Below are 18775 nucleotides of genomic sequence, written 5' to 3'. Positions count from 1 at the left end.
GGTAAAGTAAGCAGTATATAACTTTTCAACGCGCACCTTACAGTAAAGGAGGCCGAACACAAAAATCTCGTACTTGAGGAGACAGAGAGTGTCCCGACCGGTACAAAGGTGTTGCGGCTAATACAGAAAGCACAGGAAGTGCAATAAAAGGAAGGCTAACAGACAGCCAACAGAAGATAAACACATATACTACAAGAGGAGGTCAGCTGAAAATGGAGTCAGATATGCCCCAACCGGCTTGAATCCTTCTATTCTGAGGATTGTCTTGGACCGGCTTGAAAGAAAGGCCTTTGTCTCTAACTACCTTGGCAAGATGGTTGCGGAGAGCAGGCATAAAATGGGTGCCATTCCTGAAGAGAATATTATTCCGTTCAATCCAGATGAGGTGGCACAATGCCCCAAGAGCAAACCGAGAGATACGTTGATGAAAGCTATCTCCACCAATGAAACGAACACCCCACCTGAGATTCTGTTGCCAGGACCCATTACGCCAAGAAAGGTGACAATTAGTAGCCCAATATTGCGCTAGGGAGCCCGTAGCAATGCACCCAAAGAATAAATGATTGACCGAGTCTGGTCTAAGGTGGCAAAAGGCGCATAAACCTTAGGATATTCTATGATAGTTCAGTAGGAACACCTGTGTGGGAAGCCTATTAAGGGCCATCAACCACATCAAAAAGCCGTGGCGCGGTGCAATATGACAGTCCCAGATGAAAGAATCCCAGTAGACCGCTTGTCCTCTTGCCCGTACCAATTCCCAAGCCGAGGTAATAGAGAAGATTCCAGACAAGTGTCCTAGCCAAACAAAGTGATATGGTATATCGACATTAAGTAAGGGGAGAGGAGACGCCCAAGAGTTGAATGATTACAACACATTCGACCGGTGCCAAGCCCTTGAAAAGAATTCACAAACCGAGGCCGAACGTGGGATACCAGAACAGAAAATATCCCTATTCGAGAAGATCTTATAAAGTGGGCCTTTGGGATGCCAAGAATCGAACCAGAAGGAAGTGGTCTTACCATTACCTATTCACCATTTGAATTGCGATTGGAATGTTTGGCGTAAATCCAGTATCTTTTTTCATGTCCAGGAGCAAAAAGTTGGTATGGATGCAACCCAGAAATTTTTAGATTTGAGGAAATTGGAGTGAATCCATTTACACCATAGGGATTCCTTATCCGTGAAAAGGATCCAAATATGTTTGAGCATAGCCGCTTGATTGCAATCAATGATCCTACGTATGCCCAGTCCACCTTCTTGCTTGGGGAGACAAACACGACTCCAGGATACTTTGGCACCACCAACCCTTAAATCAAGACCTTTCCAAAGGAATTGTCTGAGAATCAGTTCTATCCTCGCTATGACCGATCGAGGGAGGGTGAATATAGAAGCCCAAAAGACATGTATGACGTGGAGAACAGATTTAATCAGCTGTAAGCGTCCCACAAAGGAGAGAAACCGTTGGGCCCAAGAGCGAGCTCGAGCGGTAATAGAATTGACAAGCAATGTATAGTCGGCCTTACTCAACCTAGAGGCAAAGATAGGAACTTCAAGATATCGAAAGGGTAACATACCTTCAAGGTATCCGAAAGAATGCAATATCTTGTCCCACAGTTGGGGTGTCCCTCCCGAGAAAAAAATTTCACTCTTATTGACATTTGGCTTGAGGCCAGACCACCGAGAGAACTGGTCCAGGGCGTCCTTCAATAGTGTGGTCGAAACCAGATTTGCTTCCGCGAATAAGAGGACATCATCGGCAAAAAACAAATGAGTGAGTCTGGTTGTCTTACATCGCCAGAAGAATTTAAAGCCTGGGAGCTGAGTGTGAGCATTGAGAATACCGGTGAAGACTTCCATGACTAGGGTAAATAGGTAGGGAGATATGGGGTCCCCTTGACGAATGCCTCTACCACTAGAGAAAAAACCATGGAGAGTCCCATTGATGGCAACCGAGAACTTCGGGGTAGTCACGCACTCCATAAGAAGCTTGATAAACACTTGGGGAAAGCCAAATACTTGCAAGGTCAGCTACAAAAAACCCCAGTCAACCGTATCGTAAGCCTTTTGAAAGTCTACCTTGATAGCGCATTTGGCCAGATAAGGTTGGTGATGGAAACCGGCAAAAAGTTCTTGGGCAATAAGTATGTTGTCACCTATTCTCCGCTTTTTGACGAATGCATTCTGCGGGGGGCTAATGATCGAAGGCAGAACAGATGCAATTCTGTTAGCCAATATCTTGGTGATGCACTTGTAAATCGTATTACAACATGCAATAGGCCTAAAGTCATTCAAAGCCAATGCATTGGGAACCTTAGGCACAAGTGTAAGGATGGTGGCATTGGTCTCCTTAAGAAGGGTGCCAGAAATGAAAAAATCATTGATCGCCAAAATGACCGAAGGGCCGACAATTTCCCAAACTTCTAGAAAAAATTCAACATTAAACCCATATGGCCCCGGGGCTTTGCCCTTAGGAAGGGAGAAGAATGTGTTTCTGATTTCCAATTCAATGACCTGCCGGGTAAGAAACTATACCTGGTCCTCATTAAGAGACCGGCCAATTACGCCCTGGATATCCAGCGATGAAGACAGATCAAGTGAAGAGCTGGAAGTAAGTAAATCCTGAAAATGATTGACAATATGATTGTGGACAAGTGTCGGTTCAGTAAGGATAGATCCATTGTCATCCAAAACCGAGATTATACGATTTAGGATATGTCTTCTGTTGACAAAATGGTGGAAATACTTGGTATTGCGGTCACCTTCTTTTAGCCAATTGATCCTGGATTTCTGTTTAAAGAACGATTCCTCCTGGATCCTAAGAGATGCGAAGTCATGGAGCTGATCCTTCTCCAGAGCAGCCAGAGACAGGTTTAAGGGGTCCCTAACAAGAGCATCTTGAGTTATATACAAAGCCGATCTTGCCTATGCGGTGCGACCTGAAATATCAGAGAAATAGTCCTTGTTAAGTTGTTTGAGTTTTCCCTTGAGAATCTTCAGCTTGCGGCATAAGATGAACATATGAGTTCCAGTGATCCGGGAGCCCCATGTCTGAGTGACAATAGGCAGAAATGAAGGGTGAGACACCCAACAATTAAAGAACTTGAAAGGCTTCCTGAACGGAGAGGGAAGCATAATTCGAACGATCATAGGAGTGTCGTCGGACACCCCTGGAGCCAAAAAAGTAGCCTCCGAATAGGAGAAGGTGCTGGTCCACTGATCATTAACAAGGACTCTATCAATCTTCCTTTGTTTGCGGGAGGCACCAGAAGATGTTGACCAAGTAAAGCGATGGCCAACATATTTAAGATCATCCAACCCAGCTTGGTCTAGACACAAAGCAAGTTCATCAAATGCTGGAATCCATTCATTAGAGTTGCCCATTCTATCCGAGTGATCACGGATGGCATTGAAGTCCCCAGCAACCAGCCAAGGCTCATTAGAAACAACCATATTGGTCTGAACAAGATCAGTCCATAGGGACCGGCGAGCAGTAAATGTATGCTCACCATAGATTATAGAAACATGAAAAGACTTATTCATTGCTAGCAAACACATGTGCAGGTGAATAGCCTGAGAGGATTCCGAGCGGACATCCATTTGTACCTCCCGGGGATTCCAGCCAATCCAAATTCTACCCCGAGGGGAGGAATTATAGTTAGAGGACCAGGACCATCCCGACAGTAGCCCCGTAGAGATGTTAGCAAAAGAGCTTGGTTTAACCTTAGTTTCCAGGATACCAATGCAAGAAAGGTTTTTAGATCTGACTAATGATCTAATCTCAGCCTGTTTTAAGGGGGCCATAAGGCCCCTAATATTCCAGACGGCAAAAAACATATGTACAGGAAGGGGTAGGATTACCTCTTCTTAGGGCCACCCCGCTTCCTAGATTTAGGGTTGGCGTTCTTAGACGTAGAAGGACTGCTTTAAGGAGTAGGCAAAACCGTTTCAGGCACAGGGCGGGACTGAAGGGATCTTGTTTGAGGGTCTCCTCCTTAGTGCATTCCAGCTCTTGATCTGGTGCTTGGAGGGGCAGGGGATGGGGGGACATCATCTGCATCCCTACCCACATTACTGGCTGTACCAGCTTCGGATTCCTCCGAATCAGAGACATCGCCGGAAGAAGCAGGGGAATTTACTGGAATGGAAGGAGGCTGAAGAGCCACTGGGGCAACAATGTTCCCGGGGGTAGGGAGAGTCTGCCCTTGGTTTGAGGATGTTGCTATGGCAGAGACTTTTGGTTGCACCCCAGCTTGCCTTTTGCCGACAGTTTCCCATTTACCTTCGCCTGATGAAGGAACATCCTCTGCCTGATTAACTTGTGCTTGAGGCTTCTGTATAACAGAAAGATCTTGTGTAAGGACCCAGGGTCTACACTGTGTAATATTGTCGATTTTGGATCCACTGACCCTTACGGTTTTAAAATGCGTTGTCTTGGGTAGAGACGCTCTCTGGCCCTTCCTCCCCCAAGCCCAATATTGTCCTCTTTGGGGCGCTCTTTGGCCCTTCCCCTCAAGGCTTTGTTCTCATCATGCGCAGCGGAAGCAAGCCCATGTGAAACGCGTTACACAGAGTAGAGAACCCAAGCCTTATAAACTAACCCAAGACTCCCCCCCTAAGCGATGTGGGACAAGAGACATGCCCCCCCTTGCCATCCTAGAAGCCTGCCAGGAGCCGCTCCTTGTCCAAGCCCTCTGGCCCCGGCGCCCATTCCCCGCCCTCGTCGGACCGGGTCGTTACATTCTCCCCTCCTTCGAGCACAGCGTCCTCGCTGTGGCCCCACACGCGGTCGGGAGTCGGCTCTGATACCATTTGTAAGGACCCGGGGTCTACACTGTGTAATATTGTCCGCTTTGGATCCACTGACTCTCACGGTTTTAAAATGCGTTGTCTTGGGTAGAGGCGCTCTCTGACCCTTCCTCCCCCAAGCCCAATATTGTCCTCTTTGGGGCGCTCTCTGGCCCTTCCCCTCAAGGCTTTGTTCTCATCATGCGCAGCGGAAGCAAGCCCATGTGAAACGCGTTATACAGAGTAGAGAACCCAAGCCTTATAAACTAGCCCAGGACTCCCCCCTTAAGCGATGTGGGACAAGAGACATGCCCCCCCTTGCCATCCTAGAAGCCTGCCAGGAGCCGCTCCTTGTCCAGGCCCTCTGGCCCCAGCGACCACTCCCCGCCCTCGTCAGACCGGGTCGTTACATCTTGACTGGCAAGCGTGCACTTGTGGTCAAACGTACCACATACCGAGCAGGATATAGGTCGCCATTCATATTCGACCTTAATGGACTAGGTATCGTCATTCAAAATGACGTCAACCGAGTCAAGAAGATTCTGAGTTGCTTTAATCTGAATGCACACTCTGGCGAATGAGATCATTCTCATCTTTTCTGTTTGGACATCAACATATAGAGGCTTGCCAATGGCACTAGCCACCGCACTGATGCCAGTCGAAGACCAGAGGGCATATGGGATATTCCTCAGCTTGACCCATACAGGAAGAGACTCATGTTGGTCTTTCTTCAGTTTGAGATCCGGATGCCATTGCTGCAGGATCATGGGAACTCTAAGGATCGTGAGAGAACCACTATCCAGAATTTTCCGGCGAAAGGAGCTGTCGGGGATATGGAAGAAGAAAAATCCACCCCCATTCGCAAGAACATCCACCACTTGTGTCCCCCAAATGTTTTTGACTGCATTTTCAGTCATCTTGAATGGAAGTTTCTTCCCAACGAAATAGCCCACAAGGCATTTCTGCCATTTCGGGTTCGTGTCTCTAAGAATCTCTGGAGAGATTCTAACAATTGGTTTCCCATCAACAATAGCAGGTGGGATGTAGGAGAGGTTGTAGCCCTTCTCCGCAGATTTTGCCACAGCAGCCCAGGATCTTTGGGCAAGCTGCGGAGCTAGTTCCCGAGATGGTACTATAGTTGATGATATCCCTTTGCTTTGGCTTCGCCTATTCTTAACCAAGGCTTGGCCTTGCTGATGAATTGAAGATCCCCCACCAGTGGAATCAACACGAGCCAGGTTGGAGTCATACCTCACTCTACTGCGCCCTCTACTCCGCTGGCGCTGTTTTGGAGCTGCAGGATGGACAGAAGAAGGGCCACCTACATTAGCTTCAATAGTGTGAGATTTCTGCTCTACAATAGCCGCCGAAGTGGGCTGCACGAGATTTCCAGGCAAGCGAACATTGGACCCAGGCACTTGTTTGGAAGGTGCCTTAGGTTGCTTAATACTTGCCAAAGCCAATGATTGTGTCGGAACAGAAGGCTCCATAGGAATAGCGAGATGCCTAGCCATGGAGATCCTTAGTCCGAGAAATCCATAGAGAAAGGGTGGAGCAGAGAAGAGTACACCCTATACGATCAGGTAAGAAGCAATGTTCAACCAACACCAAAGATCAACCAGCTCTATCGGGAGGAGTTCAGAGAGCAAGTTCAACACCAGAATGCAGAAGCCCAGAACAATCTATATCAACCAGCGAGACTGCAGACGGCACCAATCAAGAATCCCAAAGGTTCAATGGAAGTAATCGTATAGGCACTGTATGGCTCCCAAGAACAGAAAATAGAAACCGCGGGTGCATAGTGTCTCGCAACAGTATGCGAGAGAATGAAAACCCAGATCTACCAGCGAGGCTGTTCACGGGCACCAACCAAGAATCCCAACGGTTCGAGGGATGCAACTTACAGGCGCTACAAGGCTCCAAGATGCAAAGGAATTGAACGGAAGGATCGTCCAGGATCAGAAGAGGAGCCGCAGGTCGTGAACACTAGAAATTGAAATCCAGAAAAACCAGATCTGCAATCCAGGCTCCACGAGGGCACCAACCAAGGATTCGATCGGTGCAAAGGAAGGACCTTTGCAGGCGCTACAAGGCTCCAAAATGCAGAAGTAGAAACTTTACTGTTTGCACCTGTAGAGTTTGAAAAATCAGACATTATTATCAATTCACTCACTCTTGGTTGCTATATCTGAACCTATAATAATCCACCGACAGCATCTTCCCCAACGTGCGTTTAGCCATCTTGAACTTGTTTCACTCGCTTGTCTTTGTGGCCGCCTCCTTGTTTGGTGTTTATTTTAGGGAAAATACCACAAAAAATCTCAAACTATATCACTTGTGACAAATTTACCTTGAACTTTTTTTTGTGACATGAAAAACCTTAAACTATGCCACTTGTGAAAAAATTAACCCTGAACTTTTTTTTGTGACACAAAAAATCCCAAACAATGCCACTTGTGAAAAATTAGTAAATACGTCACAAGTAGCATATTTTGGGATTTTTCGTGTCACAAAAACAGTTCAAGGTTAATTTTTTGCAAGTGGCATAGTTTGGGGTTTTTCGTGTCATAAAAAAAAGTTCAGGGTAAATTTATCACAAGTAATATAATTTGGGATTTGTTATGGTATTTTCCCTTTATTTTATTATCCTATGGCTCTTGTGCTGTTGCCACTACCGTCTCCGTTTGGAGTTCATTGTACTCTCTTCCTCTCTTTGTGGAGTTCTCTGCTTTCGTCATCCCCCTCTCTGGGTCAACCCATGGCTCTATCGTGGGCCTTGTTGCTATAATCCTAGCCTGATGCGGGACCATCGGGTTTAATTGAACAATTCTCAAGTCCAACTCAAATATCATCATCTTAATAGCATTGTTGGTATCAAGTCTAAATTTTATGAGTCTTAAGTGTATTGTCGATCACAATTCTTAGTTTTTACGAGTCTTAAGTGTGTTGACAATTTCAAGAGTCATAGCCCAAGAGCCATAAAATCTTAAGAGTAATTTTCACTTGCTTAGGGCCCGTTTGGCAACGTGCCAAAGAGTGAAAATTTCTGTTCTTTTGTTCCCAGAAATAGTTTGGGAACAGAAATGCGTTTGGTAAACTTTTTGTTTCCGGGCACATTTTTGCAAAAATTTGTGCCGAGAAACAGTTTTGGAAGAGAAACAAGAAGTAAAAAAAAGTTGCTTCTTGTTTCTTGGCACAATTTTGAGAATCAGTTTTTTTTCTTCTTTTTCTTTTTTTTCTTTTCTTATTTTTGTGTTGTTCTTCCCTGGGCTGGTTGGCCGCCGGCCGCCGGCGACCGGCCATGGCCAAAGAAGAAAATGGGTAGAAAGAAAAAAAAATTAAACAATTCAAAATATTATTAAAATATTATTTGGGAACAGAAATTTTGTGTAGTTACCAAACGCTTCTTTTCTACTCTAGGAATAGAAATTTTGGACAGTTTATCAAACGCCTTCAAATACTTAGAAATTGTTTCCGGGCACAGAATAAAAAAAAATCATTTATGTTCAGAAATAGTTCCCGGGCACAGAATGGTATTCATGCGCACCCTTAGTAGAGTTTTCTATAAATAGAGGCGCAATCTCATTTGTACTATAGAAGTCTTGAATATAATGAATACATGAGAATTTCCTAAATTCAGTGAATCTATATCTTCAGGTTTTTATCCAATTCAAAAGTTCTTTAGGGCTTGGTGGTGAACTTTATCTATTATCAAGTTCTTTATCCTTGGTAAATGGCTTGGTCCTTCATGCCTAGGTAGTGAACTTCATCTAAGTTCTTTATTATTAGCTAGTGCTACGTCCCTTTATGTCTTGGTGGTGACCTTAAGCTATTCCAATTTCATTTTCCACTCATACACATTCATTTAAAACCTTTCCATCAACCGTTTCCATTACACTCTTCCCTACAATTAGCCTAGAAAATGAATTTCGGAATTGCTCAATCCCAGCACGAATTAAGCTTTATCTTCATTATTTGCCTCCGCGGCTTGTTAGAGCTTTGCTATCATGGCTGCCACTTAGGTAGTATGGTGGTAGTATGCTTGAATCGCTTGAATCGCTTGAGTGTCTTCTTTTTCGTTCATCCCATACTAAGTATCATGGATTTATACCTCGGTAAAAAAGTTAAGCACTTTCTCAAGAGTTCATCTATTCTAATATCATGTTGCTATTAACTCACTCATCCATCCAAATATTACACTCACCTAAGCACATTTAGGTTGTGTTTGGTTCAACTTTGGAGATGTAAAACCATTTTCCCAAGAATCTTTGAATTAAGGTGTATTTACAAAAGGCAAATAGAGTTTGGATCATTGATTTTGGTGAATACTTTGTAAAGTAACTTTGAAGTTCAAATAAAAAAAGAAAAGAAAAAAGAGAGAGCCAACTCAACGATAAGAGGAGAGAGGGTAGGTGAGTGATGACCGGCAACCATCGATTGTTGGCCAGGCGACCATCGACCATCGCAGCAGAGCTCGGCAAAACCCGTCACCGAGGTTGTGTCTCGGGCAAGGGCCGCCGAGGTCAAGCAAACCCCAGGCGATGAGCCATCGGGGTCATATGACCTCAGGTGAAGTAACGCCAAGGTTGCCCGACTTCGAGCTTCACAGATATGGCCTTTCGACATTTGGGCTTCCTAGATCTAGCCCTTCGACGCTGATGAAACCCGAAGCGAGGGCTATTGAGGTTATGCAACCCAAGCGAGGCAATGCTAAGGTCACGCAACCTCAGGCAAGCTAGATCTCCACTCTAACATCACGCAAGCCAAGTACTGGGTTGTTGAGGCCGTGCAACCCAAGCGATGCGATGCCAGTGTTACGCAACCCCATGCGACCCCTCGCTGGCATCTGTCCAACTCCCAGCTCTAGATTTGTAGGTTGAAGATGAACAATGCGAGGGCAAGATTGGAATAGCGAAATATAAGTAGGGGCAATTTTTGAAGAAAAGAATTCATCAGCCTTAGATTCAACCTTCCGAAAATATTGAAAGCTCATGGCGGACTTACCTTGAGCTTTCACCTTTGCCAATGCTGTCATTTTCTCAAGGTAGTCCAAAAAAAGTTGTTGAACCAAAATCCTCTACTTTTTCTCAAGGGATTCAAAGGCCTAAAGTCCATTGAGACAGCCGAACCACACACATCCTTGGAGACATATAACGCTCAGTATGACAAGGTTGAGGAGTGATAGTTAGAGCAAGAGACAAGTCGTCTCTTAAAAGGCTTCTAGAATGGCTAAGGGGACAACACCAAACACATGGAGGGGAAGGGGATGCTTATGGGTCATGTATGGGGAACTGAAATTAGTTCGCCAGCAGCATTTTTTTGTATAACAGCAAATTAAACATGGGAACTTAAATATTAAGATCAGGAGTGTTAATGGTTCGGTTTGGTTCGAATTTCCTTGAAATCCGAACCTAACCGAACCGTTAGGGTAAGCGCTCGAACCGAACCGAACATCACCTCGAACTGATATGATCCGAACTGAATAGCGCCTCGAAATTTGATTCGGATCGGTTCGGTTCAGATTTTCGGTTTTCATTTATTTATTTATTTTATTTAATTTGATCTTATCTGAGTTGATTTGATTTGATTAGCTTTTTCACTTTTTTGGACGAATGCCTTTCTCTCTCTCTCCTCCCACCTCGTCCTTCTGTTCTTTGTCGCCCTCTCTCTCATGGGGCCTTTCGCTTCACCTTCACAACAATGGCGGTTTCTCCTCCTCTTCACGACCACCGCCCTCAACGATTTCCCCGCCTTCGCGCGTCCGGCCCCCCGGGCACCAACATCGGCCCCACCCACCTCCGCCTCCCCCACGGCCACTGCCGGCTCGTCCCCCACAATGCCGCCCTCAAGCGAGGCTACTACGCCCCCTCTGCAATGCTCGACCTCGCCACCAACCGGATCCGCCCCCTCACCATCCTCACCGACAACTGGTGCTCCTCCTCCCCGACGGATCCCTCCTCCAGACAGGTGGCGACCTCGATGGCTTCCCCAAGACTTGCCGCTTCATTTCACCCCCTATGACCTTGCCGGCGACCGCGACTGGGTCGACCTCGACCACCGGAGCTCTCCAACGGCGGTGATACGGCACGAACCAGATCCTCCCTGACGAGTCGGTGATCGGCGGCGGCGGCAGCGTCTCAGCGAACAACGTCGAGTATTACCCACCGAGGGAGACGGGAAGATCTGCAGAGAGAGAAATACCCAAATGATCGAATCTAAATGTTGTGCATTTTCGGTTCGGCTCGGCTTATAAACCGAACCAAACCAATAAAACCCAAACCGGCAAAAAAACAGTTATTTTTTCAGTTATCCGAACCGAAATCCGAACCGAACCGAAAATACAAGAAATTTCGGTTCGGTTCGGTTCGGTTTATATTTCGATTCGGTTTTCTGGCTCGGTTCTTAGACCCCTGATTAGGATGAGAAAAAATGGGTGAATTGTAAATCAAATGACAGATCCGCGGGGCTCCAAACGCGATGGGGACAAAAGTAGATAATAGAGTGTTAGCCTAGAATGCCTCAGTGACCCCGTCAAACGTGGGTGGCGAGCTCGTCTTGGTCGGCTCGACTACAATTACAAGTAACGCCGGATCAGTCATACCGGCGGCGAGGGGATGGAGAAAGACGAGTCGCCAGAAGCAAAGGCCACGGTTGCGGTCAACTTCGGGAGGTCAATCATAGTACCCAGCGTGCAGGAGCTGGCGAGGAAGCCCATCGTCAACCTCCCGCCTCGATACCTGCGCTGCTCCGGTGATGAGGACCCTCCGCTTGTTTCCGGCGACGCTTCCGAGTCCGTCCCCGTCGTCGACGTTCAACGCTTGGCTCGCGGAGATCCGCTGGAGCTGGAGAAATTGCACTTCGCTTGCAAAGACTGGGGATTTTTCCAGGTGCACCTAAATTCTCCTTCTTTTGTTTTTAAATTTTACTCTTCTATTGATCGTGCATCCATAAAAACAAAAAAATTTGTTGGTTCGCTTGTATTAATGGTAACACGATGTGATATATTATCGTTGCTAAGACACAGATATTTATGGGGGCTATGTATGGGTGTATGTGTATAATATGCTGTAGATGTTGATACGGTAATGTTAGAAATGTTTGGCATAAAAGAAGTAGGGAGACAAGTAATTTAGAAAAAAAGGGTAAGTCTCTCCAGGAAGAGTCTTGAGACTTTGTAAATGATCATAAGCATGTAGTCACTGAGATACTGTTTAGGCTCACATTAGTAGGAAGGAGGGCCGGAAAGGGAAGAAACCCGTCTTCCAAGTCTGTTGGATGATTGATGATTGCACGTTCAGTGGTAGAACTACATGTGACTTGAACATTTATCACCGATCCAATGAAGTCATCCAATCTAAGATGGACAACAAATTAGGATATTCACTTGTTAATGATCGTTTCACTGCATGGCTGAGAATTTTTGCCTTCAACCTTAGAATGGAATTTAGAATTAAGATGCTCATTTCAGTTTGTATGTCCTTCTTGAGTGATTTACTACTTTGTGCATGGATAAGCATAGATTGTAAATCATGGAGTTAGCGTGCCATTACTGGAGGAATTCAAACGGGAAATCGAGAGTTTCTTCGAACTTCCTTATGAAGAAAAGCAAAAGCTGTGGCAGCAACCGGAGAACCATGAAGGGTTCGGGCAGCTCTTTGTGGTGTCGGAGGAGCAGAAGCTAGACTGGTCGGACATGTTCTACATAACCACCCTGCCGCTCAGTCTGCGGAAGGCCGATCTATTCGAGAAGCTCCCTGAGAATCTCAGGTAGAGTCTCATGTTCGCCCAGCTGTGCTTGGTGAATGTGGTTTTTTTATAATGACGATGATGACGAGCAAAAAATTTATTTGATTGGGATGTTGAATTGAGTGACTGAGTGTCAATATAAAGCACCTAATGTGATTCCTTTTAATTGTTGTGTTGAAATAACTGCTGCTTCTGGTAAGTCCATCTGATATGTACATTTGCGGCTGTTGTTGCTACAGGAACAATTTAGAAGTGTATTCGTTGGAAGTGAAAAAGTTAGCCCTGTTGATCTTAGGTCACATGGCAAGAGCTCTGAAGATGGACGCCGAGGAGATCAGAGAACTGTTTGATGACGGTGTTCAAGCTATGAGGATGAATTACTATCCTCCATGTCCAGAGCCAGACATGGCCATTGGTTTCACTCCTCACTCCGATGCTGTTGCACTGACGATCCTTTTTCAGCTCAACGAAACAGAAGGCTTGCAAATCAGGAAGGAAGGAAGATGGGTACCCGTAAAACCGCTTCATAATGCTTTTGTTGTCAACATTGGTGACATTATGGAGGTAGTAACATTTTTCCTTCTTCGGCATGGTGTTTTTGAGAGTCATATTTGGGCACTGGGAAGCAGAAACAGATGAGCTATGTCCTGGTGAGATAGCTCAGTTGAGAGCCCAACTAGGAAGCACTTAAAATGATACATCTTTTTTTGTCTTTTTATACATACGCAATCATGTCTAAATTAGTAGCATTGCTAAGACCTGTAGATTGAAAAGGTTTCTATATCTGAGGACATCGGTAAACATAGTATGTGGCATGTGCTAATCATGAGTGCGAGTCGTACAACCGTACAGTCGATAGTGCGAGGAAATACTGTTTGAAATTGTAAAATATACTGGTTGAAATTGTAAAATAATGACTTACGATCGTTGTAGTCAACTGATGTTTATTTTGCTGTCATTTAGCACTTTCTTCAGTATACGTACTATCATAGAGAAAGTGTTCCTCCATCTGCTATGTTGGCTCTGCATTCTTTTTTTGTTTGCACTATGATGACTGTCTTCGTTCTCTGTCGCACATTCTACAAGCTGACAGGTAGTTCATGTACCGATGAAAGTATAATTCATGGTTTAAGACCGTTGTTTTTAAGCTCTTTCAAAGGCCACTCGACAAGGTCTTGATGGAAAGTTCATAAGAGTAGCTCATTTTCTTGCTTAGCGGATGCTGTTCCCCGCTCATTCTGTCATGTAATTCAAGATAGGCTGTTGAATTTGTGATAAATCTGACGTTAGAAATTTCACTGTATAGACTCATTTTATCAGCGATGTGACAGACAAAGTCACAGAGAGTATGGAAAACACCAAGGTCTATGTGTTATTTTTAGGTGGTTTCAGTGTGGTTCCCACATGTAATTGTGATCTGGTGACTAACACCTCAGGTTATCAGAACATACAGATATTCAGCTACAGATTTACCCTCCAAATGAATCTGCTAACCTTTGTCTCTTTGCTTCCTTAATGCAGATTGTCAGCAATGGCATATATCGGAGCATTGAGCATCGGGCAACCGTGAATTCCACTAAAGAGAGGCTCTCTATAGCCACATTTTACAGTTGCAAGCTAGATACTGTCTTGGGACCAGCGCCTAGCCTTATTAGCAGCGATGACCCTGCCATTTTCCGGCGAGTCCCTCTGGAGGCATACTTCAAGGAATTTTTCAATCGGAAATTAAACGGAAAGTCATACCTGGATTTCATGAGAACTGCCGGTGCGTTTTAGGATATCGTTCATTGGAAATGTCGAGCAAAGAAAGTTCCTCAAGCTCCTGAAGTTGAAGCAGCCATCTTGAAGTCCAGCATTGTAGAGAAGTTTTGGATTGGTTACAGGTTTATTAGCATACCGACGGCTTTGTATTTGCAATGAAAAGGAGATTTGATTGAATAGATTAACGGCTCAAGTTATGTCAAGTATTATGAACTCAAGTATGTATGTATGTATGTATGTATGATGTTTGTATGTGTGTATTTATAAAAGGCAGTTTATTTTAGGTTGCCCCAAATGTAATTTTACTTGACTGTAAATGTTGATATGTTTATGTTAGCATAAAATGAAAATAAACTTTCAATCACTAGAATATGAAAAAAAGTAATCTGAAAAAGGGATAAGTCCCTGCAGGAAGTCTTGAGACCTTGTAAATGATCATAGGCATGAGTCACTGAGATACTGTTTTAGCTCACATTAAGATTAGGTAGATTCCAAGTTGGAAGGAGGATCGGAAGAGATAGAAACCCGTTTTTCCAGGTCTGTTCGATCATCGATGATTGCACATTCAGTATTAGAACTACATCTAACTTTTCAATGTGAGCATGTATCACCAATCCAATGAAGTCCTCCAATCTAAGATTTACAACAAATTAGGATATTCACTTGTTAATGGTCGTTTCACCGCATGGCTGAGAACTTTCGGATTTGACCTTAGTATTAAATTTAGAATTGAGATGCTCAATTAAGTTCATATGTCCTTTTTGAGTAATTTACTAATTTGTGCATGGTTAAGCATAGGTTGTAAAACCATGGAGTTAGCGTACAGGAAATCGAGAGTTTCTTCAACCTTCCATACGAAGAAAAGCAAAAGCTGTGGCAGCAACCAGAGAACCACTAAAGGTTCGGGCAGCTGCTTGTGGTGTCGTCGGAGCAGAAGCTAGACTGGTCGGACATGTTCTACATGATCACCCTGCCGCTTGGTCTGCAGAAGGCCGACTATTCGAGAAGCTCCCTGAGAATCTGAGGTAAAGTCTCATGATCTCCCAGCTGTGCATGGCGTATGATGATAAGGACTAATGCAGAAAATTTATTCGATAGGGATGTTATTGAGTGACTGCGAGTGCCATTGTGAAGCAATTAATGTGATTACTTTAATTGTTGTGTCGAAATAACTGCTGCTTCTGATAAGTCGGTATGTACATTTGCCGCTGTTGTTGCTACAGAAACAAATTAGAAGCATATTCATTGCAAGTGAAAAAGCTAGTCCTGTCGATCTTAGGGAACATGGCGAGAGCTCTGAAGATTGACGCCTAGGAGATGAGAGAGCTGTTCGGTGATGGTGTTCAATCTATGAGGATGAATTACTATCCTCCATATCCAGAGCCAAACATGGCCGTCAGTTTCACTCCTCACTCCAATGCTGATGCTGCGCTGACGATCCTTTTTCAGCTCAATGAAATGGATGGCTTGCTATTTAGGAAGGAAGGAAGATGGGTACCCGTAAAACTGCTTCATAATGCTTTTGTTGTCGACATTGGTGACATTCTTCTGCACGGTGTTTTTACATTTAGCTTGTTTTACGTATGCAATAACTTCGTAAATAAGTAGCATTGCTAAGATCTGTAGATTTAAAAGGTTTTCATATCTGGGGACATCAGCCAATATAGTATGTAGTATCTGTACAAATCGTACAACCGTATCGTCGATAGCACGGTGGAAATACTGTTTGAAATTTGTAAAATAGTGAAGTCGGAGTTGGCTAATGTTTTATTTTGCTATCATTTAGCACTTTCTTCAGTATGTGCACTATCAGAGAGCAAGTGTTCGTCCGTCGGCTATCTTGGCTCTGCATTCTTTTAGTTTTCACACTATGATGACTGTCTTTCTGCATTGTTGCACATTCTACAAACTGACAAGTAGTGATAAAGGTATGATGCGTGGTTTGGTACCGCAGTTATTAAGCTCCTCCACAGGCCACACAAACAAGGTGTTGATGGAAATTTATAAGGAGTTGCTCATTTTCTTGCTTAGCCAATGCCGTTCGCCGCTCATTCTGTCATGTAATTTAACATAGGCCGTTGAATTTGTGATATATATCAGGTTAGAAATGTCACTGTATAGACTAATTTTATCATCAACGTGATGGATAAAGTCAAAGACTGTACATAACTTGTTTCTTAGCATACAACGACTTTGGACTTCTTGGACAAAGTCATTGATGATTGCTCGGGAGCTCCAGGTCCTTTTGCGCGGTTGCTGGCGTGAAGGACAGGCGTCTGCTTCAATTTTGACCTAAGGGACAAAAGGGTCAAACGCACTGACTTGGGGATTTTATTTGCAATTTAAATCGATCCACAGCCACTCAATTTTTTCCCCTAATCTTATCCGATAATGTGTCCTCGAGAGAGCAATTTAGAAAAAGAGAAAGTATCAATTTCTTTTTCTGGCCATTATTTAAAAAAGGATTTTGGTTCTCAATGTTTCTGGATACTTGTTAACCAATCAACTAGAGAAATTTTGTTGCTTCGAATACATTGAGTTCTCATGTTACGTGGGATCAATGCTTGGAAATTGATCTTTTAAAACTAAATATGCTTAACAAGTATTTCGAGATGCTCGTTAAAATTTGCTCTGACCCTCTATCACAACATATTGGATATGAGCAATTATTTAGTGAATTTGATATACATATTAAATTGAATTTGGGTCGTTAAATCAGGTGAAACTCACGTGAGAGTCAATCTTTTCCAATGGTTCAGACTCAATTCTCCTTTTCGATCTAACCAGAGCACTTTCATGCTTAAACAGTCTTTGATTCACACGATCATTTGATGCTGTTGTCCTAGACGGCAGAACTTTTGCACACTGTTTCAAACCTTCCGGGCACTCTTTTTTTATCATCTACCACTCACTAACGAAGCCATGCCCATTGCAGAGCTCATTTTGGCGCCTTTGCTCAGGTGCTGTTCCAGAGGTTGGCCTCTCGTGAGCTGCTCAACTTTGCGTGGCACGAGGGGATCAATAAGTTGCTGAAGGGATGGGAGAAGATGTTGATCATTATCAACCAGGTGCTGGATTATGCAGAGGACAGGCTACTGACCAGCAATCTCAGGGTGAAGTCGTGGCTCGAAGATCTTAAGAACTCGGCCTATGGCATCGAAGACTTGCTTGATGAGTTCGCCATGGAATCTTCTGAAAACAAGTCCAAGGCTGAACCCAGCACTAGCAAGGCGCGTTCCCTTTTTCCTAGTTGTTGCTTCAGATTGAGACCGGGAGCATTTATGTTTGACCGCAAAATGAGATCCAAGATAGAAGAGATGTCTGAGACGAGAGAGAATAACGGGAAGTGATCAGTGTACCGTTGACTGATAAGCCGCTTCCTACTACAAACTTGCCCAAGCCTTGTTTCCTTAGCAGGGAGGATGAAAAAAAGGGAGATCCTTACTGACTGAAGAAGAATGCAATAGATTATGTACATATCTAAAGTGATTCCCATAGTAGGGATGGGGGTGTTGGAGGATAGTTCTGGCTCAGCAAGTCTATAATGACGCTAGAGTTACCAGCTATTTCAACGGTGAAAGCATGGGCTTGCGTTTCCGATGATTTCGACGTGCTCACTATTACAAAGAATATCTAAGAGACAAGTAAGGACTTGAATTGGCTTCACTGGTAGATGTTTCGCTCACTGTGCTATATTTCCCAAGGATTATGATATCGAACAAGACAAATTGATTCACTGGAAGACTGCGGAGCACTTGTTGGAGGGAAATAGCCCGTGGCAAGGAAATGAGGAAGAATTTACGGACGCAAGAATGGAGGATGAGGCAAATGATGGTGCAGATTTGGTTGTAGGTTCCACTGATACAAGAATGGAGGAGGATGTGGATGATGATGAAGATGTTGTTGTAGGTTCCGCTATTATGAGAATGGAGGAGGAGACTCCTATTGGTGCTAATGAAGGTGATGGCATAGATGAAGAATGAAGATATAAGTTCTGCTAAGGAACTTTTAACTGGTCCCAATGTTGATGATTTTGAAGAAACTAATGGTATAACAAGGCAAGTAGTTATTAGGTATGATCCTATATGTGACCATAAAGAGATTGTATTTAATCTAGGCATGAGATTTGAATCTCATGAACAATTCAAGTTTGCTGTGCAAAACTATGCGATAATTAATGGTTTTGATATTTTTGGCCCTGGAGTCAATCGAAAAGAATGGAAGCGAAGTGTGCAAGTGGATCGTCGATGCAGGTTGTACGGTAATTGGATTCAAGATGAGAATACTTTTTGTGATTAAGAATGCTGGAGTTCCACATAACTGCAATAGAAGCACCGCTACATGACTTGCTCGTGAACATGTGTCATCTAATTTGACTTTCATCTCAAATGTTCCATACTGGCTAACTCTCTTGAGCTCCTCCAAAAAAGATCTCAACATATTGTATTCCTTCTCTATCCGGCCTCTTATATGACTAGGAGC

At 44.0% G+C, this 18775-nt stretch overlaps 2 protein-coding genes across 2 annotated transcripts; one reads left to right on the top strand and one right to left on the bottom strand.

Annotated features, from left to right (window-relative positions):
• Positions 1-202: 202 nt before the first annotated feature.
• LOC115676822 (uncharacterized) lies at positions 203-3598 on the bottom strand. The gene is made up of 6 exons (XM_056305142.1): positions 3018-3598; positions 2534-2882; positions 2078-2347; positions 1576-2029; positions 638-795; positions 203-469 (listed from the first exon to the last, which is right to left on the bottom strand). The coding sequence occupies exons 1-6, from the start codon at positions 3596-3598 to the stop codon at positions 203-205; spliced, it is 2079 nt and encodes a 692-aa protein (XP_056161117.1).
• Positions 3599-11274: 7676 nt separating this feature from the next.
• On the top strand, positions 11275-14593 carry LOC115676931 (protein SRG1-like). Its single transcript, XM_030599966.2, has 4 exons — positions 11275-11673; positions 12306-12553; positions 12772-13096; positions 14054-14593. Exons 1-4 carry the CDS (start codon positions 11401-11403, stop codon positions 14306-14308), a joined length of 1101 nt encoding a protein of 366 aa, XP_030455826.1. The 5' UTR covers positions 11275-11400; the 3' UTR covers positions 14309-14593.
• The last annotated feature ends 4182 nt before the right edge of the window (positions 14594-18775 follow it).

This window comes from Syzygium oleosum, unplaced genomic scaffold (assembly GCF_021117445.2).
Source record: "Syzygium oleosum isolate NSW1041296 unplaced genomic scaffold, Sole_v2.1 Sole_v2.35, whole genome shotgun sequence".
Classification (NCBI taxonomy): Eukaryota; Viridiplantae; Streptophyta; class Magnoliopsida; order Myrtales; family Myrtaceae; genus Syzygium; species Syzygium oleosum.
The sequence above is the reverse complement of the archived record's forward strand: the minus strand, read 5'-3'. Positions and strand labels throughout refer to the sequence as shown.